Raw genomic sequence first — 26,373 nt, 5'->3', positions numbered from 1 at the left:
TCTCGATTGTGAAATTGTGGATTCCGAATTCAATGTATCTTTGCATCCAATAAATCAAACGTCAACAGACGGGGAGCATCTCGAAGCAGTAGGACGCCAATTCCCGTCGGCCCCGCTGTGACGTCACGTGCGACGTAGACCCGTGCGGAAGCGTCCCGGCGTGTCCATCATGGCGTCGACGTACGTGGAGATCCTCAGGAGCGAGTTTCCCGACATCGACACGGAACTTTTCGACTACATTACGGGTGAGAAGCCGTTCTCGGCGTCGTCCCTTATCCGGCAACGTCCTGCTTTCGTTCGGGCGCGTCGTCGTCGCTTGACTCGGCCACCGGAGCCGGCTAGCCGTCGCGAGCTAGCTAGCCGGCTAGCCGGCCAGCTTAGCGGCTACCCGGCGTGGAGAGTACGTCCAAATTCAACTCGTTGGACGTCTAAAGTCGAATCGTGAAGAGGCGACTGAAACTCAAATGCCAATTCCCTTACAACATAATATTGTCCCTCAAATTGGAATGTCATTGTCATTTTCCTACTTTTTTGTGCCTGGGACAGTATTTCTTTCATTGCTTCGTTCAAACATGTGGAAACCTATTATATCGCGTTTTAAACGGTAGTTAGTGTGAAAATCAAAAATCAAAGGTATTATTGTGTGAGATGGTGACGTTTGGAGAGCTTTAGGGCACCAATTTTCCTTCCCTTTGAATTGTCTTTATTGTCATTGGTAACCACATTGTTTACAAGCCAGAGTGGCACGCCAGGACAAACACGTCAATACAAATCTTAAAGGGGAAAATGGAGAAGAACGCCAGGACAAATAGTTTCAAGGTATTGCCGTGAAAGCGCTTGCAGACTGGCCTAAATGACAACGGTAATAATCTGTGACCTGGTCACATATGCAACCATGTCCCTACCAAATTCGTTTGACCGTTGCTTTCCAAGTCAAGGCAAGTTTATTTGTTTGTCCCTTAATCACTAAGAGTCTCAAAGGGCTGCACAAATTAAAGACTATTGCATACTACAGACCATTATGACACCACCCCCTTATCGTAATTCTACATGAGGGCAAATATGTCTTGCTTTTGAAAATGTTCAACTTCATATGCTATATGCACAACATGCAGCACTGATAAAATGACCTTTTCTTCCCCACCTGCAAACATGCAATAAAAAAAAACATTAGCAGAAAGGTTAAACATGAAAAATGTCAACTATAATAAGGTTTCAAATACAAATATGCAAAGTATAGTGGGATTCCAAATGGAGCAGTTTTGCATTGATTCGTCAGAAGCGGTCAGAGTCCTGACACCCCGAATAACGAAGCTGTTATTGAGGGTTCTGGCTCTGAGACTCGGCAGTCTTTTTCCCCAACGACATTTTTACCTTTGAAATTCATCTTTTCATCGAAAAGGAGACACCCTCCAATGCAGTTGGACCACTGTACAATGTGACAATAAATGCCATTCATTTTTTTGAAAATGAATGACCGATTTCCATCAACTCGGACTTCACCCGAAGAAATCCGGCTCCTACTTCCTGCTTCGTGTGTAATCAACAACATGTACTGTATCGCTAGCGCTAAGCACTTTGACGTTTTTATTGTTTATTGTCTCGTACATCCATTCAATACGGTTGGTGCAAAATATAAAGAACAGGCGAGCCGTTTCTTTTGAAACGAAAGTGGAATAAGAAAGCTTTTTTTCGGCCACGTTTTAGCACGGAGGAGGAGGACCTCTTCACGCGCGTCTTCCAAAACTAAGTTAAACCTCACTTTATCTTTATAGAGCATATTATTTTATTAAATCTTTCTTTTCGAGTACAAAACAATACAGGTTACTTATACAAACATTAAACATACATCAATAAACAAATTATAGCACTGAAGCAACTTTGCAACAAGTTCAACTTCCGAACGTTCGTCCGAAATCTCCTTCGTAAGTAGGGCAGCGTCTGTATTTCGATGGTTTCGATTTAAATGGCACGGTGGTTGAAAGAAAATGCTCTTCCTTGATTAGTTTTTTTATGTCGAATTACTCATAGCTCTTAAATGTCTTTTTATCACTATATTTGAATTTATGTGGCGATCAAAACCAAATACTCTTCCTTTATTGAGTTGTCCTAAGACGGGCAGAGTCTGTATTGATGCAAGGATTATCTAGCAATTAAGGAAGTTCATCATGGGCCCGGTAGCGTTTCCCAGCTACATATTAGGGTTAATAATATTACTCGCATACAATTGACTCAAAATTCCAAATCTTGATGGACACACGCGAGAGATTCAAAACGCCCTACGTAAAAGGCAGAACGCACGATCGACACGGGACTCCTTTCAACGTTACGAGAGCCGTATTTTGTGTTTTGGAGGCGTGTTGGACGGCTGCGGCGGCGACTTCGAGGACGGCGAGGAAGTGTTCGAAGCGGTGGGCGGCGTCCTGCAGGAAGTGTCGGCCCACAGCAAAAACGAAGACGACGTCCGAGGCATTTGCCTGCGCATGTTCGACACGCTCAGGCTGTGAGCGCGCCCGCCGCTCCCGTTTACTCTTGCGCTCTCTAACGTTACCGTTTGCAGGAGCGAATGCGCCGCCCCCCGCCGCCAGGTGCTGCTGGACGCGCCGGTGCAGCTTTCCCAGGTGGCCGGCGACGCAGGTGAGCCCGCCTCGTGAGCCCGCCTCGTGCGCTCGCCTCGCGCGTGCGCCGCGCCCTGACTTCTGTTTGTTTGCTGCGCTCAGTCCAGGCTAACCACGGCACGCAGCGGGGCATCTGGAATGTCAAGCGTCCCCAGAACACCGTACGTCTCGCCCGAATCTCCTTGCGGTCGGGGGATCCGATGACCTCGATCCGACCGCGCTCCGCTTGCGAGTCCTTTTCTCTCCGACCAGACGGGAGAGAAACGGCGCAAGGGAAACGGGAGGAAGGGAGCGGCTAAGAGAGCGAGAGCGAAAAGGGGGGAGAGAAAACAAGAGAAGGAGCAGAAGAAGAGGGAGAAAAGACAAGATATCGAGGGGAAGAGGGAGAGCAAGAATGATGTATGAAGAAGAGGGAGGGAAGTGGCAAAACACGGGGAGGGTGAGAAAGAGGGAGGAAAGGAGATAGAATAAGGCTCGAGGGAGAAAAATGTGAGCGAAAAAAGCAGAGGCAGGGAAACAGGGAAATTGAGAAAAAAAATAGTGTGAGTAAGTGGAAAAGGAAACAGAAAGAGGGTAAGCAAGGGGAAAATGAGGGGCAGGACAGGTCGAGGGGAAGAAAAAGAGCCTTTTTGGTCGAGAGAGCATAGTTTTTGTCGCCCCCCGGTGTTCCGACGGATGTTTGTCCCTCCTTTCAGGTCGTGGATTCGAAAAAACTGGAGAAGGCCGAAGCCAAACTCAAAGCCAAAAACGAGCGTCGCAACGAGAAGGACTCTCACAAGGCCGTCGCTCCCATGTGGGTCCGGTTTGGGTGCGGCCTTCGAAAGCGCCCGACTCCGCCTCTCACGCCGCGCCATTGGTCCGTCTGTCCGCAGAGTCTTGGAGGAGGCGTCGGCCAGCCAGGCTTGCAGCAAGAAGGAAGGTCGGGCCGACCAATCCGGCAAGAACCGAAGCTACGACATCCGGATCGACAACTTTGACGTCTCCTTCGGAGAGAGGTGACGCCGGACGGCTTCGCGAATACGCCGCCCCCTCCGCGGTCCCGGATCCGGCTCGTGTCTCAAACGAATTTCCCTCGGAAGCGAAAACCCCGTTTTGGCTTTACCTTGCTAAAGAACCCCTCGTATTGACGCTCGTGAAATGACGTAGGTTCGCTGTCGAGACACAACAAACTCTTATTTACCCAAAAAGGCTAGCCAAGCACATGGAACGATACGGGTGAGCGCTAGGAGTGGATGCACACCTCTCATACACACATCCAATGCCCTTGAGGGAAATCCATCCAAAACCTTTTGGGTTTTCACTATTTTGTGACATATTTACAAAGAACTCTGCTTCCAATTTGTTTTGAAACCGTTTTGAATCTGTCCCTCTCCGGGCCAATGAATCTTCAAATGAGCCTTAGAACTTGAGTAACAGCGGGAGAGACAAGTTTAACAAGGGGTATTTGTGGATATGGGACACGGGCTCTGCCATTAATCTTTTTTCATCAATTTGATCAGACGGTGAAATAGAACGCGCCGAAAAATTAGCTTTTGCGACTTTGTTGAATTTCGTCTTGAAATATCTGCTGCGGCTCTCTCGAAAAAGATCTTTATTTTGTCTATTCTCGCTCTTTGGGTCGTTGGGGTTACCGACCCCTCTAGCGGTAGCGTTTGCAAATTGTCATCAGAGTTTTTTGTCATCCGAACAAAGTTTTTGCCCGAAAGACGTCTCATTTTCCCGCTCTCTCGAGTAGGCCGTAGGTATCGGGGGGCCGCCGTAACGCCGGAGGTTCGGAGCGGACAAAATGCTGAAAGCGCTCGTCGGCCGTTTTCAGGTGTCTCCTTCAGGGCGCCGAGCTGTCTCTGTCGGCGGGCCGGCGCTACGGTCTGATCGGCCGCAACGGATTGGGCAAGACCACGCTGCTCAAGATGCTCGCCGGCCGTAGTTTGCGCGTGCCTCCGCACATTTCCATCCTCCACGTGGAACAGGAAGTGGCGGGCGACGACACCAAGGCGCTGCAGAGCGTCCTGGAGAGCGACGGCCTCAGGGAGGGTCTCCTACGAGAAGAAAGACGCCTCAACGCCCGACTCGCCGACGGAACGTGAGCCCGTCTCGCCCGTCCTCCGGGTTTCCTTTCCGCTTTTCCGTAAGGTTTGGGCTTCTTACAGGGCGGAGGGGACGGAGAGCGTCCGCCTGTCGGAGATTTACTGCAAACTGGAGGAGATCGATGCCGATAAAGCGCCCGCGCGGTGAGTCCGCCTTATCCCACCCGCCTGCCTCATTTGTTTCGATATCGGAGCCAAAGTCCTCGACGCCTGTCTGTCGCCCGATCAGAGCCTCCGTCATCCTGGCCGGCCTGGGATTCTCTCCGCAGATGCAGCAGCAGCCCACCAAGTGAGTCGGAGGCATTTGCTTTAAGATGTCGATTGCTTGCCGAGGTGATGTCACCCTCTTCATAGATGCGCCCGCTAGGATCAAAACGTCGTTCTTTGCATCTTTGGGTACATCAAATAATAGGCCACTTCAATTTCAGCGCGAAATAGTCGAGTCTCCATTATTTCTATAACCCTTTATCACTAAGGGGCTCTATGGGGTTCTAAACATAATAGCCTTTTTGCAATCGATCAAACCCCTACAACGTCAGAGATCTGGCGGATTTCGAAAAGGCGGATGGATGAGAGTAAAGCGAGCCGCCTTGTAGGCCACCGTGCGGGAGTACGACGCGGGGCCAGAAACTCGTCGAGACCATCCGACGGCCGTACGGGTCCGACGCTACCGTCGGAGCGCGAATCGACATGAAGGCGCGGTCGGCGTCGGGGAACGCAATGTCTCCAACCTTCGTATTGCTGCCGATATTGCCGAATCGTCGGGAGGAGAACGGGAACCGCGTGGAAAAAGCATCAACTTAGAGGATGGAAATCGGCACCGGGAGAAAAATAGAAATGATGGCTAGGATAGCTCAAACCACAGCCGTACTTGCCAGTCTTAAACCCATCTGGAGGGACAAGAACATAGCAGTCTAATCAAAGATGAGACTCGTGCGAGCGCTGGTAATATCCCTCTTTCACGACGCTTGCCAGACAAAAGAAAAATCCACGCCGCGGGGATGCCGCGGGCATCGGCGACATGGCCCTTGTGACACTCGGGCGGTACGCTCAGGTCACAGGGTGGTCGGGACCGCCCGAGGGGCGCGGTCCAGTCTAGAAGGAGCGAGATGAAGTCAAGCTTCTTAAAGGGTTCCTGGTTCCTTTCATTTTCTATTGTCCCGCCAAGATGGATGGTATTCTTCATACGGAGAGAATGGCGTCTGTCCGACTCTTATTTTTGTGCTCATGCAGAGAGTTTTCCGGAGGCTGGAGGATGAGGTTGGCGTTAGCGAGAGCCCTTTTTGCCCGGTGAGTTTCCCGTCTCGCAAACGCTCGACAAATGTCTTAACTCTTGTTTTTGTGCTCCATCGTCAGGCCTGACCTGCTACTACTCGATGGTGAGTCACGCGACCGAAACGCCCGTACCGCTCATCCCCACTGACGCCGAGTCGTTTTTTTGCTACCGTTCGGAGGAGCCGTCTTGCCGCGTGTAGACGTTTAGGAATCGAGAGCGTGCCATAGAAATAAATGAACGTTTCGTTCCTTTATTTATGCCTTTTGAAATTGATTTTGTTGTGTATTTTATTCAAATGGGGGGGCGGGTCAAACCGGCTGAGCTTTTCAACAATTGCTTGATTGTCATCCTCATTGCAGTTTATGGATTGAAGTCAAGTCCTCTTTCTTTGTTTGGCCCTCAATCACGAGAAGTTTCCCGCGGCCTGTAAAGACGATACGCACGCATCGTCAACTTGAAATCGATTGCCCGCTCGACCTCATTCGTGAGCTCTGGATTTCAACGCTTCCGCGGAGGTTTGCAGATCTTAGAAGGGCAGAGCGTTCCACAGCCCACGCTCTCCTCCCTGCCGATTTCTTCTCAGTTCTCGAGATCGCCGGTAGACCGTGTGCAATAATACACTCAGTTTACTCCTCCGTCCCCCAATCGGTGAGAAGCTCGGCCAGTTTGACCCGCCCCTTCGCTTCAATCACGGTTTGTTGTGGCCAAATTCACCACGACTCAATACCCAAATGAGGAAATACACAACATTATTCCGTTAATGTCATGTCGAGATGTGATTCGTTTCTGCGTTGATTTCTTTATTTGGCATATATTCGTCGCTATTTCTGTATTTATTCCTACAAGTAGGTTTAGATACGGCAGGACGGCTCCTCCAGACTCTCCGCTCGACACCGAATAGAAATGTAGAATGTTTGAAATGTTCATAATAATGCTCGGGGATCAACGGTTTTCCAGTTTGTCTAACTGAAACGTCGTGTCAGTAAAGCGGGGCTCGATCTGTCATTTAAGTCTGTAACCGGTGTCCATCCTTAAAAACAGTCATCACTTCTTGACTTGTGACTTCATTTAAAAAGGAATTCAGTCACATCCAAAAGTCGAGGGAACTCAAAGACCACTCAAAATAGAGGCAGTATTATTGAATTGCACATATGCATTTCTGATATAGGTGCACCAGATTTTTGGAATCTCGAAATGACTTGAATTTTAATGTTGTGTCACCGGGTCCGGAAATACTTGAACGTTGGAAGTGCTTGATAACGCTTGAAATTGTTGCCAGTGCCGTGCGCCTGGGCGGTCTGGCTCTATAGACCATGCCATACATCGAGAAAAAACAAGTGCGTGAAAATGTCGCAGACGTGTCCGCTCTCAGTCATTATGGCGTTGTTGTTTTAAGCGTCACTGCCCCCTACTGGTCGCACCCAAGCGGACGGCTGTTTTGGCCAGGCTCCTAAACGGCTCTCAAATTTTTTTGTTTTTTAAAGCTATTTTATCGATAATAATACAACTTTATGTACAGAGTTATTTTGTGATGAGTCATTTCATATGTTTTTCAGGGGATCCCTGAAAGAACATAAAATATAAATTAAAATATTCACAGATCTACCAACAATTGGTAAAATACAAAAACGCACTGAACGACACAAAATGCCTGAAAATGCAAAACAATCAAATATGAATGAAATGTATTAACTCTCCAGTGCTACGAATAAATGATAAAATGCAAAAAAAAGAAAATTCTATTTCAACATAAACACTTATCCTCAGACACGCAAAAATTATAAATGAAAATAAGGCCTTTTACCGTTTGTGAGTGAGCAAAGACGGCCATCCGAGCGTGCTTTACTTGCTTGTGTTTTTAGAGCCCACCAACATGTTGGACATCAGCGCCATCTTGTGGCTGGAGGACTACCTGCAGGTGCGCGCTCGCGTTAGCGTCGGGAGGCGTTAGCGGGGCGCTCACCGTGCCGTCCCCTTTGCAGACGTGGCAGTCCACCATCTTGGTGGTTTCTCACGACCGCCATTTCCTCAACGCGGTGGTGACCGACATCGTCCACCTCCACTCGCAGCGACTGGACAGTTACCGCGGCGACTACGAAAACTTCGTCAAGACCAAAGAGGACCGACTCAAGAACCAACAGCGAGAGTACGACGCGCAACTGCAGTACCGACAACATATTCAGGTAACGGACGAGATATATGCCGTCCAAGGAAAGGAAAACCTCGACCGATCGGGTCCTTTCTTAAAACGTGACCTAAAAAAGCATGAGGCGCGTAGGCCGCGACACAAGGATCCCGGGGATCCTTGAAAACCGATTCTTAAAACGAGGCCTTTGTGAGCATTCGAACGTCTTCGATTCAAATTTCGAAAGTCTTCCAAATGCCGACACGTCGGTTTGCACGTAAAAGGTTGACTTTGGTGGCATCGCAGTAACAGAAGTATCAAAACGGTGATGTGCTTTCAGTCGGACGTGCGTCTTAGTCCAGCCAAAATATACACGGCAGCTTCAGACCTAGAGCTTTACGTCGTAAAAGGGAACATTTCATGAGGAGTGGCTGTGCCGGGTCACGTGTACGAGGCACTGCCTAGTGTGTGCAGGAAATAGTTGTCGATTGGATCATTTATCGCGAACGTGTGTTTCGTTGGCTGGGTGAAAACACGGATCGCTCCTCCGCGAGGCGCCGCGCAAACGCACACTGAAACAAAACCTGCGTTAACCCTAACGTAAAGCCTCTAAAAAACACGGCGCGCAACTGAAAATGTCTACATTTCAGGTCAAAATCCGCATTTTTAAAGTATAATCACTATTATTTTGCCACCGGTTAACCCTTCTCGTGCCACAGGTTGCCGAGCCCGGGCATATACAGAATGTACAAACGATGTCATTTTGGGACGCATTCCAACTGTCCCCGTACCTACCGGCCGTCACGAAGCTATCGTTTTCTCTGCCTGGTTGTTAGCTAGTTGGGGGAAAAAAAAGGCAAGAATGTGGACAGTACAGCCACCTGTCAGGATCTTTTATGAAGCAGCGAGAAAGCAAAGGTTTGAAATCTTAGTGGAAAAGATTGTTTGGGGCCGTCTGACGGAGACGACGGAGTCTTGTCTTTTCAGGTGTTCATCGACAGGTTTCGCTACAACGCCAACCGAGCGGCTCAAGTGCAGAGCAAACTCAAAGTGCTGGAACGCTTGTAAGTCACGGCGAGCGCCGCCGTCGGCTTTAAGAATGCTCCGCGTTTCGTAACGCCCGTCTCTTCCCCTCCCAGACCCGAACTCAAGCCCCTGGACAAAGAGGCGGAAGTCACGCTAAGGTAAGGACGTCGGCTCCGTCCCGCCCGCCCGCCGAGAAAGATTCCCGACGGGACGCTCCCCGCAGGTTCCCGGACAATTTCGAGAAGTTGTCCCCGCCCATCCTGCAGCTGGACGAGGTGGAGTTCTACTACACGCCCGAGCGGCCCCTCTTCTCGGGACTCAACCTCTCGGCGGACCTGGAGTCCCGCGTGTGCATCGTACGTGTCGGCCTCGGGGGAGGGCCGCGTCTCGTCCCCCTCTGAGCGTTTTGTGTCGCCTTCAGGTGGGCCAGAACGGCGCGGGAAAAAGTACCGCCCTCAAGCTCCTGATGGGGGAGCTCACGCCCGTCAACGGAGTCCGGCAAGCGCACAGGTCGGATGCTTTTCGTGTCCGCTTTCCTTTCGGTCCGCTGAACCGCGTTCGATAGAGGGCGCCCGCCCGCCGTCCGATCCGCGGAACCGTCCCTACGGTCGTAAAGGGGCCGACGCCGTTTACAAAGTCACCCGCCTCCTAAAAATGGCTGGAAAGTAGAGCGCCTCGTTTCAAAAGTGAAATATTTTCTCTATTAAAGGGACAGCGTGTCGCTTTTGCCCGCCGGATGTCTCGCCGTAATGTGTCGCCGAACCAAAAACCGGTGCTGAAGATCACGAGGGAGAAACGCCCGAGACTCCGATCGGCCCTGCCTTATGAGGAAGAAAGAAAAAATAAGGGGAAACGCTTTTGAAAATGAAAAGAAGAAAAGGATAGAAAAAAAAAATCAAAAAACGGATGAAAAACCAAAGACAAATAGAAAATCTGAGAAAAAAAGGAAGAGAATTAAGAAAACAAGGGCAAAATATCCTCATCTTATGCCAAAATACGCACATATTTCTCAACCTAGGTATTTAAAAAAAGTGCACATTCATTTCACAGTTGGCCTTGTGATTCAAATCGATATTTTCTTTTAACCACTAGGAAGTGCTAAATAGTACACACTGTCCCTTTAAGTATGCGTTAGCGATTCCCAAACAGAGTTTAAAGAGCCCTTATACTTTATTTTTCACTGCACCGATTGCTCTTATCCTTTAGCAAAGTTGTTCGGGGTAGAATACAAGAGGTAGGAGGAATCGGGAGTGCTAGTGAGTAACATTGGCTAGTTGGCTTTTTTTGTTGTATTTGTCAGTGTTGCAGACAGGGGGCCCCTGATAAGCAGCTAGTTGCCTTGCATGGCTGACGCTGCTATCGGTGTGTACGCGAGTGGGTAAGTGTGAAGCGCTTTGACTCGAAAAGGGCTATATCGATGCAGATCAAATGCAAACATTTAGCACGAAAACGGCGAAAGTAAGAAAAGACCCGCTTGAAGTCGAGTCCAAACATGAACCCAAAGTCCAAGAAAGACGTTTATTTGAGCGCACGGGACACGGACGAGCACACGGGCCGCGACGATGACGTGAGCCAAAAGACGGCGACGTGGAGTAAAAAGTTTCAAATTCTCCTTCGAAAGAGAAAATAAACGTTGACGTGGTCGTGCTTGGAGACCGGCCTATCGTGTCAAAAAGTTCAAATATGATATGAGTAGCCGTTTTCTATTCCATGGCGAGATGGAGGGTTTTCACAGTTCGGACGGACTGCTTTTTGGTTATTCTTTCCAATGTTTGACTTTGAAATGTATTTACTTTTTATCTTTCAGTATTTTGCCAAACCTTAAAGTGCTACTTGAATGCTCAATTTTGTTTAGTTACTTTTTAAGATAAGATAATTGAATCGAATACATTTTCTGCAATAAAGGTTTTTTTTTTCCCCCCTCAGTCAGTTCATTAAAACTCCTTCCAAAGAGTGACATTATTCTCATAAGGCATTTTGTTCAAACAAACTCTTGAATTATTTTTACAATAAAACTACTGAAAAAATAGCTCATTCTTTTTTGGGGATGATTCGACTTATTTCTGATTCGAAAGGGTCTTTTTTATCTAGTAATGATCTAGTTTATTGTCTTTCAATTTTGTTCTAAATTATTTTCTGTCTTTCAGTTGTAATCGAGAAAAATATTTTTGATGTCGACAGAGTAGCAGAACAAACTGTAAAGTCACTTTTGCAAGAAAAAAAGCTTGAATTAGTATTTTTCCCATGTGGTGAATTTAAATACGTTTTAAAATCATTATTGAATCGTTACTGTTATTACTATTTTTGATGGAGATTGGATCTGCCACCTCAGTGGAAATGGTTCAATCTAAGCTTAAAACACACATCTATTGAAATGAAATGATCTGCATTTCTATAGCGCTTTTCAAGTCAATGACTTCCCAAAGCGCTTTACAATGTGCTCCACATTTCCCAATAGCGGCCTTGCAGCCACGTAAGGCGCTAACCTGCTTATTGGGGGTATTAGGGGTTCGGTGTCTTACCCAAGGACACTTGGACTTGTAACACGGACGAGCCGAGATTCGAAAGAGCGCTCTACCTCCTGAGCTACTGCCGCCCCTATTCTAAAGCATATGAAAAACCTATATTTTATGTTGACAATATGTGTATCATTTGCCCTCATGGAGGTTTTAGATCAGGGGATGCTGTCATCATAGTCTGTACTTTGCAATAGTCTTTGATCTGTGCAGCCTTTGGAGACTCCTTGTGATTAAGGGCCAAACAAATAAACAGGACTCGTCCCGCTTTGTCCTTGGCATAGCTCACTGTATGGCAAAGATATTCAGACAGGTTTTTTTTGTGCGTGTGACGTGCAGGAACCTGAAGATCGGCTACTTCAGTCAGCACCACGTGGACCAGTTGGACTTGAACGTGTGCGCCGTCGAGCTGCTGCTCAAGAAGTTCCCCGGTACGCTTCGGTTTTCGTGGTACATCTCTAGTTGACGTTCCGTCGGCGGGGGGGGTTCGGAAGCGCGGGAGACGGCCGTCCCGGCGTCCCTCGGTAACGCGGCGTTTGTCGCGGGCAGGTCGTACGGAGGAGGAATACCGCCACCAGCTCGGAGGTTACGGCATCACGGGCGAGCTGGCCACCAGGCCCGTGGCCAGCCTGTCGGGAGGGCAGAAGAGCCGGGTGGCCTTCGCCCAGATGACCATGGCCAGGTACGTGCCCGCCCCCCGTCTAGGCTCCGCCCCCCGCTGATCTCACCCCGCCCCCTCTCCAGCCCCAACTTTTACATCCTGGACGAGCCCACCAATCACTTGGATATGGAGACCATCGAGGCGCTCGCCAACGCGCTCCAGAAATTCAAAGTAGGTACCGTGAGCGGGGGACACACCCCAAAATCTGTCTTTTGGCCTCTCATTTTTTGGGGGGAATTGAGAGCTACCTCGTACCATATTCCGCATTGTAAGGCGTACCTTAAAGCCTTTTTAAAAAGCTTACGATGCGCCTCATAAAGGAGGGTGCGCCTTATAAATGGGTCAATAACGAGTCAGAACTACGGTAGGCAGCTGTAGAAGACGTCATGCGCGATGCATGCTGGGATATATACACCGGCCATTCATTTCCCAACCAACTCTTGGCTAAAGGTATACGGGGGTCCTTTTTTGCATTTACAGGCTCGTATGTCAGGGGACCACGCTTGCTTATTATCTTCTGAGGCGATGGCCGCGAAACGCCAGCTTTATATTTTTGTGGGTGCGCCTTCAAGTGCAGAAGATTTGGAATATCGATGTATAATCATTGAAAACATGGTTTCCGAGGGGAAGTGAACCCGGATGCCAGCGGCGAGGGCGCTGAGGCTTGAGAACCGGGGCGCCTCTCACGATCACGCTATTGTGACTCACAGTGCCAGAAACCCCGACGTGCAACCTGATATTGCGTAAATGTACGCCACAGAGCTCGTATAGTATTTTGTTGAAAGACTTGGGCAAGACGAGTGACACGCGGGCAAAGAAGCAGAGAGACGGTTACACCTATTAGTGATTCCGGCACCATGAGTACAAATAGTTTGATCGTGATGCGTTGAATTCTCGCGATCCGTTTCTGATGACTTTGACGGCGACAGGGGGGAGTGATCCTGGTGTCCCACGACGAGCGCCTGATCCGCCTGGTGTGCAAGGAATTGTGGGTATGCGAAGGCGGCAGAGTCTGGCGGATGGACGGCGGCTTCGACCAATACCGGCACGTCCTGCACGAGCAGTTCAAGAAGGAGGGCTACCTGTGAGGAGGCCCCGCCCACCCGCCCGCCGCAGGTGACTTTATGCCTCGTGAGAGGTGGGGGGGTGCGACATCACCCGACCGCCGTCCTCGTTTTGGGGGAGAATGCGGTTGGTCCTGCAAATGTGGGAGGGGCCTAAATCGCCATGGAGCGGCGGTCCTCTGCAATATTTTTTAAAGCTGTCCTTATCAAATCTTTGACAATAAAATGAATGATAGATTATGAGCACTTGTTGGATTCTGCTGCTTGTGTTGAATACAGGGATCAGAATGGAGATTTTCATTTTCAGCTGAAATAGCCAGGGGCCGCAGGCCCCTGCTAGGTCCAGGGCGGAGCCCAGTGGGAGGCTCAGGGGGGCGAACCCCCCCCTGAAGCCAACAGCATTTATCTTATTTGCTATGTGAAAATTGCACTAGAATGAATTAAATCCAACAAAACAGAAACCATGTATTTTATATATATATATATGTAACCGCGTTGTACGTGTCCCACCAAAGATCCACATTCACGCTGGACTGGATGATGAGGTTTTTATTATTACAGTTTCTGCAAATGGATGAGTCACAACATTAGCTTTTTCTGCTGGGTTTGATCTCTTTGATCTCTTTGTAGTACTCTGGTTAAACTGACAACAAAGCATATCAAAGAGCTGTCTTTTCACTTTACAGAAAATACATTTTAGAATATCACAATACATTTATAAATCTTTGCATTTTAACAAGATACTTTTAACAAGAGATCGTATAGTGGATTTTTAACGTTTACAATGAATTCAACATGTTTTTCTTTACTCTGAATTTTAACCAACATCATCCTTTTTTAATGTATATGAAAAAATAGGACTAAAAACAATAATGAGTATAAAAATGGGTACAATTTACCTGCAAATGGATGAGTCACAACATTAGCTTTTTCAGCTGGGTTTGATCTCTTTGATCTCTACAAGGGGAATTAATATTTAGTAAAACAGAAACAAAACGAAAATAAATCAAAACAGCTTGACAATATCAATCACATTACTATGCATGGTGAGAGATTTGTCAGTTGGGGTTATAATGTTTAAAATTAACTTATTTTGTGGAGCACCAAAAGATATGTCTTACCTTTGTAGTACTCTGGTTAAACTGACAAAACCCCGCCTCCTGGTCACATGTTAGAAGCCAAAACCAAACCCCACCCCATACCAGCAGATGGCACTGTTGGACTCAGCATTGCAGGACATTTACCAAAAACTATACACATATTTTAGCAGGAATTTCAATAAAATAAAAGTTATTATTACACCCGTTACATATATAAATTAAAAAAATAATAATATATTGACATTAAAAGCATTTGTAATATTGAACATGATCATGATACAAAATAATTTATTTTAATCATGTTTATAACAAATTTTAAATTTTGTTTATCCTGTTCTAAATATTGTATAAACACAAAAGATAAAATCATTTCATAAATAAATAGATTTATAAATACCTCAGATTGGGATTTTCTGTCACACAGGGGAACCAGTGGTTGACTGCTGCTAGTATTTGAAGTGGAAGGATTTGGAACGGCCAATAATGTTGAACCGGTGGTGTTACTGTTAGTTTCACTGCCGATTTTAAATGCGGATCCGAGTGCATCATTTGATCGCCGGCAAGCTATTTTTGCTTTGCGCTTGTTCATTTTAGCATGATCGATCCGTGCCACACAACCTCGCGTACCATAATCGATCAGATCGACACAGTAGAGACACTTTGCTTTCCCTGGAACATCACACTTTGCGATGAACCGGCTCAAAGTTTCTGTAACTTCCTCGATCTTTGCGCCGATTTTAACGTTTACTGTGACAGTCTTCTCCAGCCACGACCACTTCAATTTATTCTCGATTCCTTTATCAATCTCGGAGACAAAAGCCTCGTCTTCTTTTCTTAGTATTTTCATATTTACTTTTTCAAACACTCATTTCACCGTTTGAAAAGACCGGAAGGAGCGCCATGTTTGAGAAAGCCAATGCTCTGAACAAAAGCTCCGCTGATTGGTTATCAGCGAACCTATCGACCAATGGTAGGAGTCGATCTATCTTTTAGCTAAACCACGTTGTGTGTTATAGATCTAATGCGCTGCGCTTCTTTTTGCCGATTTTTCTCGCGATCTCTAACTGCTAACTTGGGGTGATGAAACAGTCACGTATCATACCTCACCCCCCAAAAATATTTTCTCATCGAATTTAGACGATTTACGGGAATGACCTTTGGGGTTCAAAAACAGCGGAAATCCGCGGAAAATTCTGATCCCTGTGAATAGTGTGCAACATTTAGCGCCTCCTAGTGGTTAAAACTTGTATTCAAAAAACTATATGATATTGGTCAATGGGGAAATTTGTATTCATTTCACGTGAGGGAGCTGACACGATTGGTCAAACGGGTATCTCAAAGAACAAAACCTTTTTCCTTTTAATCGTTTTATTTCTTTTCTATCACAGCTGTCCTAAAAAAAAAAAAAATGACCGTGTAAAAGGTCATTTGGTCCTTTGAAGCCACCATAGTTTGTATTGTCCCCCGTTCTTTGCGGGAATCTAAACGGAGTCCTGGGACCAGAGCCCACCTCTAAAAGGAAGATTCTTTCTTGTTCACAAAAAAAAAAAGTCTGAAGAAAGATGGTGCACGCGGGCGAATCAGTACTGGAAGCTCCGTTTGGTCTGGATGTCGTCGAGAATTTGCTGCAGCTCGTCGTCTTCGAAGCGGCCCTCCAAGCTAGAGGAGACATTTGGAATCTTAGGTGGCTTCGGAAGCCCCCGCCCCCCCCTCGCGACGCGCCTTACCTGGGAATGAGAGCCTTGGCTTCCTCGGCCGCTTCTGGGCACAGGTTGGCCAGACTGGCCAGTTCGAATTTGTGAAGTTTTTTCTGCAGGAGGAGGCTGACACAAAGACAACGCCGGTATTGAATTGGTGGAGAAAAGTAGGAGATTAAGAGGGACAGAGTAATATGAAGAGAGAAAGTCCTATAACTCCAGTTGCTTTGCGAGCGGCGCCTAGGCGGCTTTGTCAACATCTAGGGGACACATTTCAAACTGCGGCCCGTTTTTCTCTCGCGCCGCTCCGGATGTTGTCTCGTCCGGCCCACGGGCCGTGACTTTGTCGGTCGTGCACGATAGAAAAGCGTTTGGGGTAAAGGTTAGGCTTGAAATAAGGGAGGGGATGGCCGAGTATTTGGAGCGGCCAGGGGGCCGCATTAGGTCCGAAAAATCCCGGAGACGCATCCAAATACTCTTATTTAGGAATAAATCGACACGCGGGCATTTACATCTTCGATTTTTTTTAAAATTTGTTTCTAAATAGATTAGTCAAATTCATTTTGAAACACCCACCCACAAAACAAAATCACGTATTAGCTCCGTTCGAGGCACAACTTTGATATTTAGTTAGTGTTTTTGTTGTATTTCTGCAGTCAGATTTTCAGATTATTTCTGTAGTATTAAAGTACTGTGTTTATTTTTAGCATTTTGGTCATTTTCATTGTAAAATGTTTTTATGTTGTATTTTAATGGTATTTACGTTTTAACATTTGTGTAGTATTTGTTGTAATATTTCTGTAGTAACTTTGTACGATAGTATAACCGTAGTCGTACTTTTATAGTATTTCAGCAGAATTATTTTGGAAGGGAAGAGGATCATTGGCGTATCAGTCCCCTCCCGTCTCACTCGCCAGCGACGCATCCCTTCCGCCATTCGCAGTCCAGGAGAAGACCCAGGAGCATCTCCCGCACTACCGAGCACTTCAACAGTTTCATCCACCAAGTCACGAGACGTAGACCTTCGAGGTTCAGTTATCGCCGGTTGACTCCTTTGCGGATATTTCAACGGAATTGATTTGGCCTTTTTTGAAGTCGCGCTTTATTTTTAGGGATTTCATGCAAGAAATTGGAGGCGACATTGTGCATCTTTCATTTCATCTTTATAGCCGTCGTTCCGGGTGCGCTGGTGACGTCACGCGGCCGTTCGGCTTCTGGCGTACCTCCTGACGGCGGTGATGGTTTCCCTGTTCTTGAATCTGCTGAAGCGGACGGTGTAGTTGAGCGTCTTCATGAAGACCTCGGAGAGTTCCTGCTCGTCCTCGGCGCTCTCGTTCTGCTGCTTGCGGTGCTCCAGCAACATGCGGACCTCGGAATTCAGAAGCGTCTCCGAATTCTCGAACTCTGAGGAGGAGCAAAAAATGGCGTCACGACGGCCGAGAACGCGCGACTTTTCGCTTCACCTTTGGGGAAAAGCAGCTGCGAGGCGTCCTCTTCCACGTCGGCGGCGAGCGGCGTCGAAGCGGCGTTCGCCATCTCTCGTCCGAGCGGCGGCGGCAGGGGAGAAGGGAAGTTTAAACGTTTCCGGCGCGTTTCCGGCGCGCTTCCGGCTTTTCACACTTCGCTTCCGCCTCGCCACCAACACTGTAGCGCCCTCGGCGGCCGCCGCTCGCAGGTGCAACTTTCCCACCACAAAGCCGCTCTTCTCAAATCTCTTTTTCCAAATCCCCCAAATCGCTCATGAAAGAAGGGACAGTGAGTGCTAAAAAGAAAGAAAACAAACTACACGGACTTTGTGTGAGCAACGACAACTTGTTTATGCTCAGGGAAACAAAAAAGGGGAAAATAAAGAAAAGTAAAAAATACTTTTTTATTTTGGGGGGTACATGTAGCAGAAATAAGGCCGACAATGATGTCAGCGCCGTCTATTTTAATACACAAATGTTTTAATTTTTGCTTGATATTTATATATATATATCTGTATATATATTTTTTTTATCAATTCATTTTTCCCACCAGAAGGCGCTTAATACTACCCACTGTCCCTTTAGACTTTCACATTAAGGTCGGGCCCTCAAACTATCACCCCAGGGACCGCCATTGGCCCCCGGGCTGCTCTAAATCTTATTTAAAATACAATAGGATATGTTTGAAAGCCTTCTTTTCTTTTTCATGAACGCTCGACGAGATGATTGAAGTGACGTCAGTTGGTTTGTTTTTTGTTTTACTGCGGCGCAAACGGATGCCAACAGCGAATTCGACCTATTATTTGGCGCTTCCTTGTGGTAAAAAAAACCTCAATTAAAAATTGGAAAAATGATTGAACCGTCATATAAACGTGCGCTTTTTTAATGAGGCGCATCCATTTTATTTTGAAGGAGGAGTTTCATTTAAAAGTAATATCTCGGGCGAGGGTTTAGGACAGGAGTCCCCAAACTTTATCCTGTGAGGGCCACATCACTTTTCCCTTCTCTGATGAGGGGCCGGGGTCAGTTTGGAACAGAAATTGCAGGAGTGCCTAAATGTAAACATTTATTGTACATCTCACCTGCAAAATAGATGGTAAATGTCAGTCTCACACGACACCATTTACCTGTTGACATTAAGAGTGATTTATTGAACAAGTCTCGTTAAATCACGTGAGGTCCCGTGAGACTTGCCCCAAAAACCCTTCTCTGACCTGTGAGACTATGTCATCTAGTGGTTATGTACTGGTACTTCACTTTTTCTGCTGTAAAAAACAACACCAAAATCCCAAAATATAACATAGTCTACAACCCTTGTTACGCCGTATAAAATAGTTACCAACTAATAGTTAATAATGAAAATAGTTCATAACTAAGGAACATTTATTGCCAAAGTCCAACTTTATTATCAAATACAAATACACATATATAAAAAAAAAAAATCAAAATGCTTTCTGGTATTGTTCAAGGGGCCGGACCAAATGTGGAGGCGGGCCGCATCCGGCCCGCGGGCTGTAGTTTGGGGACCACTGGTTTAGTATAACGATATGACAATAAAATGTATTTTGGAATTGCATCTATTACAGGGGTCTCAAACAGGCTGCTCGTGGTTCAATATTGGTAGGTCCTCTGTCTTCATACATACATTTAAAATAAGAGTTTGAGCCCTGCCCACTGCCCCAAGATAGCTGGGATGGGCTCCGGCACCCCCGCGGCCCTACTGAGGATAAGTGGTGCAGACAATGGATGGATGGATGATGTGGGCACTAAATAACCAAATGTATACAGCTGGAAAACCGTGTGACTTCATATTCATTTTAATCAGATAGATAGATAGATACTTTATTCATCCCCGTAGGCAAATTCACACTTCCAGCAGTATCTTTGTATTAAAAAATAATAATAATACAAACATCTAACATTGTGCACGTTGTCTCCTTTTGTTTGTGTACTAGCCGTAGTTTACCATGTTTATCTTTTACTTGTTTTGTAAATTGAGACAAACATCTCGCTCCTTGTTGGTACAGTATTTCTTTTTACTCAGGCATTCTCCGTGGACGCCTGGCTGGTTGCGTGCGGAAGGGCCCTCTTTTGCGCGTGCGCACTGAGCTAGCAGGGCCATCGAACGTTGTTGCTAACCCACTAGCGGGCTAGCGGGCTGCCAAGGACTCTTTTTTTTTCGACCGTTTTGGTGAAAAATGTCGTCTCGGTGCTCCCGAGAGAGGCAAATTCGGCGTCGTCAGCGGCCGCAGGTAAGCGTAAGTACGAAACACACGACGTATTGGGCGGTGCTCGTTAGCATAGCGGCTAGCATGAGGCTAAGTTGAGCCCGTCGCAGAGGAGACAAACGCTCTCGTGTGACACTTGGCAAATTAAAGACAAAAATGGGATTTTTCATCCAAGGGAAGCCAGAAAAACAAAAAGGCGACGGCTCCCGGTGCGAAAAAAAATCACGTATGGTTCAGTCATTTGCGTCCTTCGCTGAGCTGGCGAACTCCAAACCTCCATCCATCCATTATCTGCAGCGCTTATCCTCAGTAGGGTCGCGGGGGTGCTGGAGCCCTGAACCGGGTGCCAGCCAGACGGACAAGTCACTCGCTCATTCACATCGCGGGACAATTTGGAACGGCCGTTTAACCTGACATGCATGTTTTTGGAATGTGGAAGGAAACCGGAGTGCCCCAAGGAAACCCACGCATGCACGGGGAGAACATGCAAACTCCACACAGCAGGTTTAATCTCATGACCTCAGAACTGTGCTAACCACTGCGCCGCCGTGCTGCGACTTGAAACCCATTTATTGATCATAAGAAACATGAGACAGGGACTGACAATCTAGTGATTCGCTACGTTATCCAAAAAGGAACCCGTCTAGTGAATGGATTGCTCTATAGTCGATGTAACTCTTGAGCAGGGAATGTAACTATTTCCGTCACTTCACTAATCCGCGAAGAATTTGAAATGTTGTATGCAGAATTCAACCGTGTCGAATAGAGAAGAGGGGAGTTGTCTTATACAACCTTGTACTATGGATGGCACCTCACCAGCAACACTAAGAAAATGGAAACAATAGCGAGAAATAACGGCCCTCGATCATGCGCGACACAAGGGTCACTGGGTTTATTGCCTGCGTTCCAGAAACCATACAAAGAAGTCGGGGCGTCGGTGCACGACTCCGTACATCTATAACAGGAACAAAAATGGAAAAACGGGACATCGTTCAAAATGCCGCACGTCGTGGCGTGCTTGCATTGAAACACGTTGCGTCAGAGTAATCATCCTTTCGAGATGCGTTACTTTACTTTTAATGAGTGCTTTTTCAGGCATCATTTAGCACAACCTCTATTCATTTATATACAAAAAAAAGTTTGTGAAAGCAGCTCCTATATTTAACAAAATATCGTACCTGTCGCGCTCCAGGTTTCCATGCCCTTACAAACTGTCGTATTTTCCCTTACAAAATACAAAATAATCTTACACCATATTTTTATTATCTATGTAAGTTAACACGTTATATTGTACATGTGTTTCGTTATATCATATATATTGTTCATGAACATTTTGTTGCGAGTTGCTCGACATGAATGAGCTTTATTATAAAAAAAAGTTCAAAAATGAAGTCGCTTGGACCTTCGCTGTAGAAGGAAAAAATACATGCAAATAGAATGAAGTAGAATTTTCTTATTCAAATGATGAATTCATTTTCTGCATTCAATTATTGTTGGTAATATACCGATTCAAGGGATAACCACACACCAGTGTTTTCTCATTTTCTCCTTTTATACTTTCTTTTTTTCTTCACTTCTTTATACAACATCGTCATTTGTAAGATAATACATCAAAGCAAGTGAGCCGTCGGAGAGCCGGCTCTCTTTGAGGAGTCGAGCCGAAAAAGCCGCATCTCTAAAAAGAGACGGACTTCCTTTCACTACATAACTACAGCATGAAATTGGAGGCGGCAGACGCATGCGCACAGTAGCATCAAAGCGCTCGCTTCGACGCGGATAGCGGCAAACTTGTTTGACTCGATTGATTTGCCGTTTCTTGATCGTCTGCGTATACCGGATGGTACACATTATTGACAAAATTGCGGTTTACTTTACAGATTTTCTTGTACGTCGTACACGTCTTCAAATGCATCAGAAACGTACTGACGGGTATGAAATAGGAACTTTTACCCGAACCGATATCGGGCACAGCTTGCCTTCGGCACGAGGCGATAGAGCCGAAGGTACGGCGAGCGCAGGAGCCCGTAAAGTGCCGAACGAGAAAGACGGCCGCGCACGCCCCTGGCTTGGCAAATGAATGCCGTACCAGAATTTGAACGGTCGTGCAACCGAAACACAGATTTTGTGAGAATTCCAATCAACTCGACAATCACGTTTCAACTCTGTTACATCAGCGTGTGCACGAGCACCCCGATTTTGGTTATCGGTGCCGCCGTATTGGTTGTTTTTGTCCAAGCGGCAGCACTCCTTTTATCAATCGACACCGTTTTCTTGACAAAGTCGCTTTGTCGATTGCAGGCAAGGCGCTCCGACGAGCTCGTGGCAGAACGCAAACGGTGGCCGTCCCGCTCGTGAAAGGCTCGCCCGCCGCGTCGCCGTCCGCTGATCTTCGAAGGCCTCCGAGGAGACGTTCCAGGTGCGACCGGCGGCCCAGAGTCTTCGGAGAAGGTCCGGGCCCGGTCGGCCATGAACCCGTACGCCGCGCACGAGGGGGCGCCTTTCCAGCCGCAAGATCTGAGTCGGCGGGCTGGCCCGGGAGCGCCGCCGCAGCAGCAGCAGCAGCGCCACGCCCCCTATGGGGAGTTGCCGCCGGGTTTGCCGGGACCGCCTGCGTTCAAGCATCAGATGCCACCGGCACCGCACCGAATGCTGGCCCCCCAGGACCGCACGCTCCTCGCCGGACCCCCGGGCCGATACCCCTCGGCCGGGGCCGCTCAGCCGGCCTGTCGTCCGCTGGTAAATATGGAGGCCGGGCGATTTTCGGGAATCGTATCAAAATTTGTATCGGCGTTTTTGTTTATTCGACGGGCCGGTTATTAGGGCTCGGATCGGTCGAGCCGCTCCCCGACTCCCGTTCCTCCCCTTTTCTGTCCTCGCTACCGAACCCGCGCCTCGCGATCGGATAAGAGACCGGGGGCGGAGCCACCGAAGCAATTACAGACCGGAAACAAGACCGCCGATAATATTGAGATTTGAAAAAGATTCTTCACCAATCTATCGATTGACATTTTGGGCCAGACCCATACTCAAATCCGGGTCGGGCCCGAGACTCGGTCTCAGAGGCATATCCCGATCACAAATTATTTTTACGTATTGAATTAGGCACAGACCGTGTCGTGTTCGTCTCCAGAGCTTTGCAAATCTGTTGCAAAATATTCGATGGGCTGGGAGGACTCCAGAAATTCAGTCTCAAAGTTGAGCCATCCGGCCCGTCTGCCGTATAGCCGTGACGTCATAGAAGGGACGCCCCGCTTTCAAAACGGCGAAACTCCTTCGCACCACGTGCCGGGCCGAAACACGGCTATTGTAAGTGAACGGTGCTCGTTTTTGCCCGGAGGCTGGCAAATCGAAGCTTTTCCCGTGTGTTCTTCGTCGACCGTGTGGCGGCAGGTATCATTTTGTCCGCCTAGGTCCCCGTTATCGCCGATGCCGGCGAGGGCTTTTCTGTTTCGTCGGACCCCGGCCGGCGCTCCTCGGCCGCCCGCCTCGTTTCGTTCGGCCGGCTCGCCTCGCCTGGGCGTCGCTCGCTTTATGAACCCGGCCCGCCCTTTGATTTAGCGTCGTCGCCGTTTGACCGATAAACCTGGTTTTAAGATCATCGACTCAATTCGATGATCTAGATTTTTTTTCACAGTGTGTCAACATGGAAGATTGGCCCAAAACACCGGACAGGTGTTGCATTCTTTACCTGGGTACCTCTGAGAACAAAGGCTATGAATGAACGGGGGGTGGCAGAGTCTGGTTTGAAAAGGGTTGATGGGAATGTTTTTGTGGCAGTGTACCGTAAAATTCGGGCTATAAGGAGCACCTGATTATAAGCCGCTCGTGTCCACATCGACACGTAAGATATTTATTTCCACAGAAGGAGTCGTGATAATATACAGTACCTGTTGATAAGCTAATATGGTCCGTACTATGTCACTGAAATGGGTCGTGCCGCTTATCCTTAGAATGGGAAAACTCTTGGGTATCAAAATCAGAAAACATCACAAAATACCCCAAAACGATCAAGCCGGGATAACTCGCCGGGGCCGCCCCCCGGCTGTCTTCGACTTCTTTGAACGTCCACAGAAATGGCTCGGTGACGTCCCGTTAGTGCTATTTTTATTCACGCACAAAAGCGTAGTTACGTTTGATTTGTGTCAAATCCACCTGTCTCACTCTTGCGTTTACCGCTCGCCAGCCTGAGGTGGTTCCAAATATTTTTGCAATAACACTCTCCATTTAAAACTACCAAAAGACTTGTACCCTATTTGACTCATGGGCATGTCAAACGATATGGCCACCGGCTGGCTAGCGTGGCTGTTGGTGTTCCTCCAATGATGTCACGGCTCAGAATCGCCCAAAAATGACTCGCTGTCTTCAAAATGCATTCTCTCTAAAATAATTGCAGAAACCATATACTATTTCCTCACATCCGTAGTTGTAATTTGGGAGTAGTTTTAGGATCTTACGTCCGGTGTCTCCCCACAGACCTTCTGCCAGACTGCGGACGGCGTGGCCGACGGAACACAGTCGCTTCGCTGCCAAACTTCCGGAGCCGGCGGTCTTCAGGCTCCCGACCCCCAGACGGCGCTCCCCCTGGGCGGGTACGGTCCCCGTAAACCGGCGGACTCGGACGCCCCCCCCAACGTGACCGTCTCCACCTCCACCATCCCGCTTTCCATGGCCGCCAACTTCTCGCAGCGCGGCGGCGCCGACCTGAACAGCATCGTGCATCAAATCAGTCGACTGTGCCGGGCCCGGGCCGGGCACAGCGCCACCTCGGTGTGCGAAGGCCAGATCGCCAACCCCAGCCCCATCTCTCGCAACCTGCTCATCAACGCCAGCTCCAGGGCGCCGGGACCTCTGGACGCGCCCCCCGCGCCGCCCTTCGGTGCCGCCGTCCAATCGCCTCTAGGCCCGCCCCCGGCGAGCGCCCCCGCCCTTTTCCCCGCCGAGACGGCCCCGCTCCGCCGGCAGTGCCTTTGGGCCCGACAGAGGCCGCTTCCGGACGGGCTTCCTCCCCGCTCCGACCCCGACGCCGTACACGCCTTCCCCGTCCTAGCCCAGGACTACCGCCGCGGGCCGGTATCTCCCGGGGAGGGAGGACCTAGCGGCGCCCCGTGGGGTACGGACCTGCCAGGCTTCCAGGCGGGCCGCGTGCCGGGGGCCAAGTATCGATTGGGGAAAGAGAGTTTTGCCGGGCGGCCCGCCAAGAACCCGGACCTTCTCGGGAGGCGGGGCTTCGCGCCGCCAGGTTTTTCGGATCCCGCCGTGGACCCGGCGGACGGTCCGGTTCCCGGTGCGCCCCGGAACCTCCCTCACCCTCTTCACGGCACCTTTCGGTGAGCCGAGGACGGGATTTCGGGTCGGTCGGAGGATTCCGAGGGCGCCGAGGACCGCTCGGGTCTCGTGGCGTCGGTTTGCCGCAGAGGGTGAGGAAGGGGGAGTCGGGCCGGAGAGGGATCGTCTCCCACGTTCGAGCTTTGGACCTGCGGTGAAGGTTGAGATCCGCCATTCTTTCCCCTGGAAGTCTGACGGATACGGCAGAGGGAATTTGGTTTCTCCGCTCCTTTTTGCCTTGTTTTTTGGTCCTTTTGGGGTTTTCTTTCAGACGGTCATTTACAGTCGCTTTTTTATTTTTTGTGGGGGTTTTTTGTGTGGTTTTTTTGGGAGGGGTTGTTTTGGGGTCGTTTTTTGTTAAAACAATTTTGGACTAATTGTTTTTATTTTTCGGTTGTTTCTCGGTTATTTGCGTGTCGAAAGTTTGCCCGATCCGGCAGAAAATGTCGAATGTCGCTAGCGCATGTTTTTGGACGGGCCTTACTCATAAACGCCACCGCTCGGTGGGGATCGCAGTGTCGACCGTGGAGTATTTGTCGGATGAACGAGCTCCACGATTTGTCCCGGTCGGTTGTCACGTCAACCGGTCGTTTGGAACGAGTCGTTATCCTTTCCTGTCGAAAAATGGCCACCGGACAACCCGCACGGAGAATATTACCATCCCGTGTCTCATTGAGCCGACGATACCGCACCGACACCGTTGCGTGTCATCGTTTCTTGGAAGCCTTACGGCTGACCACTTTGTTCAAGGGACAGTGTATTATTTCGGCGGTGAGGAAAAAAATACCCCGACCGTCATACTTGTGTATTTTCCCCAAACTACTCATAGGTGGAGGCCTGTGAATTCCTTGGCCGTCAGGTGAAGCTCACCCAGGGGGACCCGTCGTCCGCCGTCTCGCTTCTACGGGGCACCCCCAAACAAGCCGCATCCTTGCCAAAAGCGGGGAAAAAAAGGTCGCGATTCGTATTCTTCCTCGCGCTCGATAACGCTCGCTTTCGGCGGCGCCGCGCGGTAGAGCGAGTGGACTCCTACGCGCTGTCCCTTTAAACCGAGCCGATCTCAACGGCGTGTAGAAATGCTAAGAATAAATGCATTATGGACTCTGAATGTGCTGAGTTTTGTTCCCCAAGAGGGATTTGGTCTTTTCCAAAAAGGCCGGAGCAAAAGACTTTTGGTCTTGGTC

At 48.5% G+C, this 26,373-nt stretch overlaps 3 protein-coding genes across 4 annotated transcripts; 2 read left to right on the top strand and 1 right to left on the bottom strand.

Annotated features, from left to right (window-relative positions):
- The first annotated feature begins 80 nt into the window (after nt 1–80).
- On the top strand, nt 81–13,619 carry abcf3 (ATP binding cassette subfamily F member 3). The gene is made up of 21 exons (XM_088346020.1): nt 81–245; nt 2,356–2,503; nt 2,561–2,637; nt 2,721–2,779; nt 3,314–3,411; nt 3,491–3,613; nt 4,435–4,701; nt 4,769–4,849; nt 4,935–4,994; nt 5,939–5,995; nt 6,062–6,084; nt 7,844–7,899; nt 7,964–8,164; nt 9,094–9,170; nt 9,246–9,290; nt 9,356–9,488; nt 9,554–9,642; nt 11,988–12,079; nt 12,198–12,330; nt 12,393–12,480; nt 13,239–13,619. Exons 1-21 carry the CDS (start codon nt 170–172, stop codon nt 13,395–13,397), a joined length of 2,142 nt encoding a protein of 713 aa, XP_088202146.1. The 5' UTR covers nt 81–169; the 3' UTR covers nt 13,398–13,619.
- Nucleotides 13,620–15,823: 2,204 nt separating this feature from the next.
- polr2d (RNA polymerase II subunit D) lies at nt 15,824–17,800 on the bottom strand. The gene is made up of 4 exons (XM_088345311.1): nt 17,634–17,800; nt 17,394–17,574; nt 16,201–16,296; nt 15,824–16,132 (listed from the first exon to the last, which is right to left on the bottom strand). Exons 1-4 carry the CDS (start codon nt 17,704–17,706, stop codon nt 16,054–16,056), a joined length of 429 nt encoding a protein of 142 aa, XP_088201437.1. The 5' UTR covers nt 17,707–17,800; the 3' UTR covers nt 15,824–16,053.
- A 1,899-nt stretch (nt 17,801–19,699) lies between these two features.
- Nucleotides 19,700–26,297, top strand: LOC148359035 (uncharacterized). 2 transcript variants are annotated; one of them, XM_088346326.1, is made up of 3 exons: nt 19,700–19,888; nt 22,163–22,600; nt 24,338–26,297. In XM_088346326.1, the coding sequence occupies exons 2-3, from the start codon at nt 22,331–22,333 to the stop codon at nt 25,193–25,195; spliced, it is 1,128 nt and encodes a 375-aa protein (XP_088202452.1). In that variant the 5' UTR covers nt 19,700–19,888; nt 22,163–22,330; the 3' UTR covers nt 25,196–26,297. The 2 variants fall into 2 exon arrangements, with proteins under 2 accessions (XP_088202452.1, XP_088202451.1); XM_088346325.1 differs by having other exon boundaries at nt 19,700–19,894.
- Nucleotides 26,298–26,373: the final 76 nt, after the last annotated feature.

Source organism: Urocampus carinirostris, chromosome 10, assembly GCF_059441175.1.
Source record: "Urocampus carinirostris isolate Australia breed hairy pipefish chromosome 10, RoL_Ucar_1.0, whole genome shotgun sequence".
NCBI lineage: Eukaryota > Metazoa > Chordata > Actinopteri > Syngnathiformes > Syngnathidae > Urocampus > Urocampus carinirostris.
Note: the sequence above shows the minus strand (reverse complement) of the source record. Positions and strands in the feature narration are given on the sequence as shown.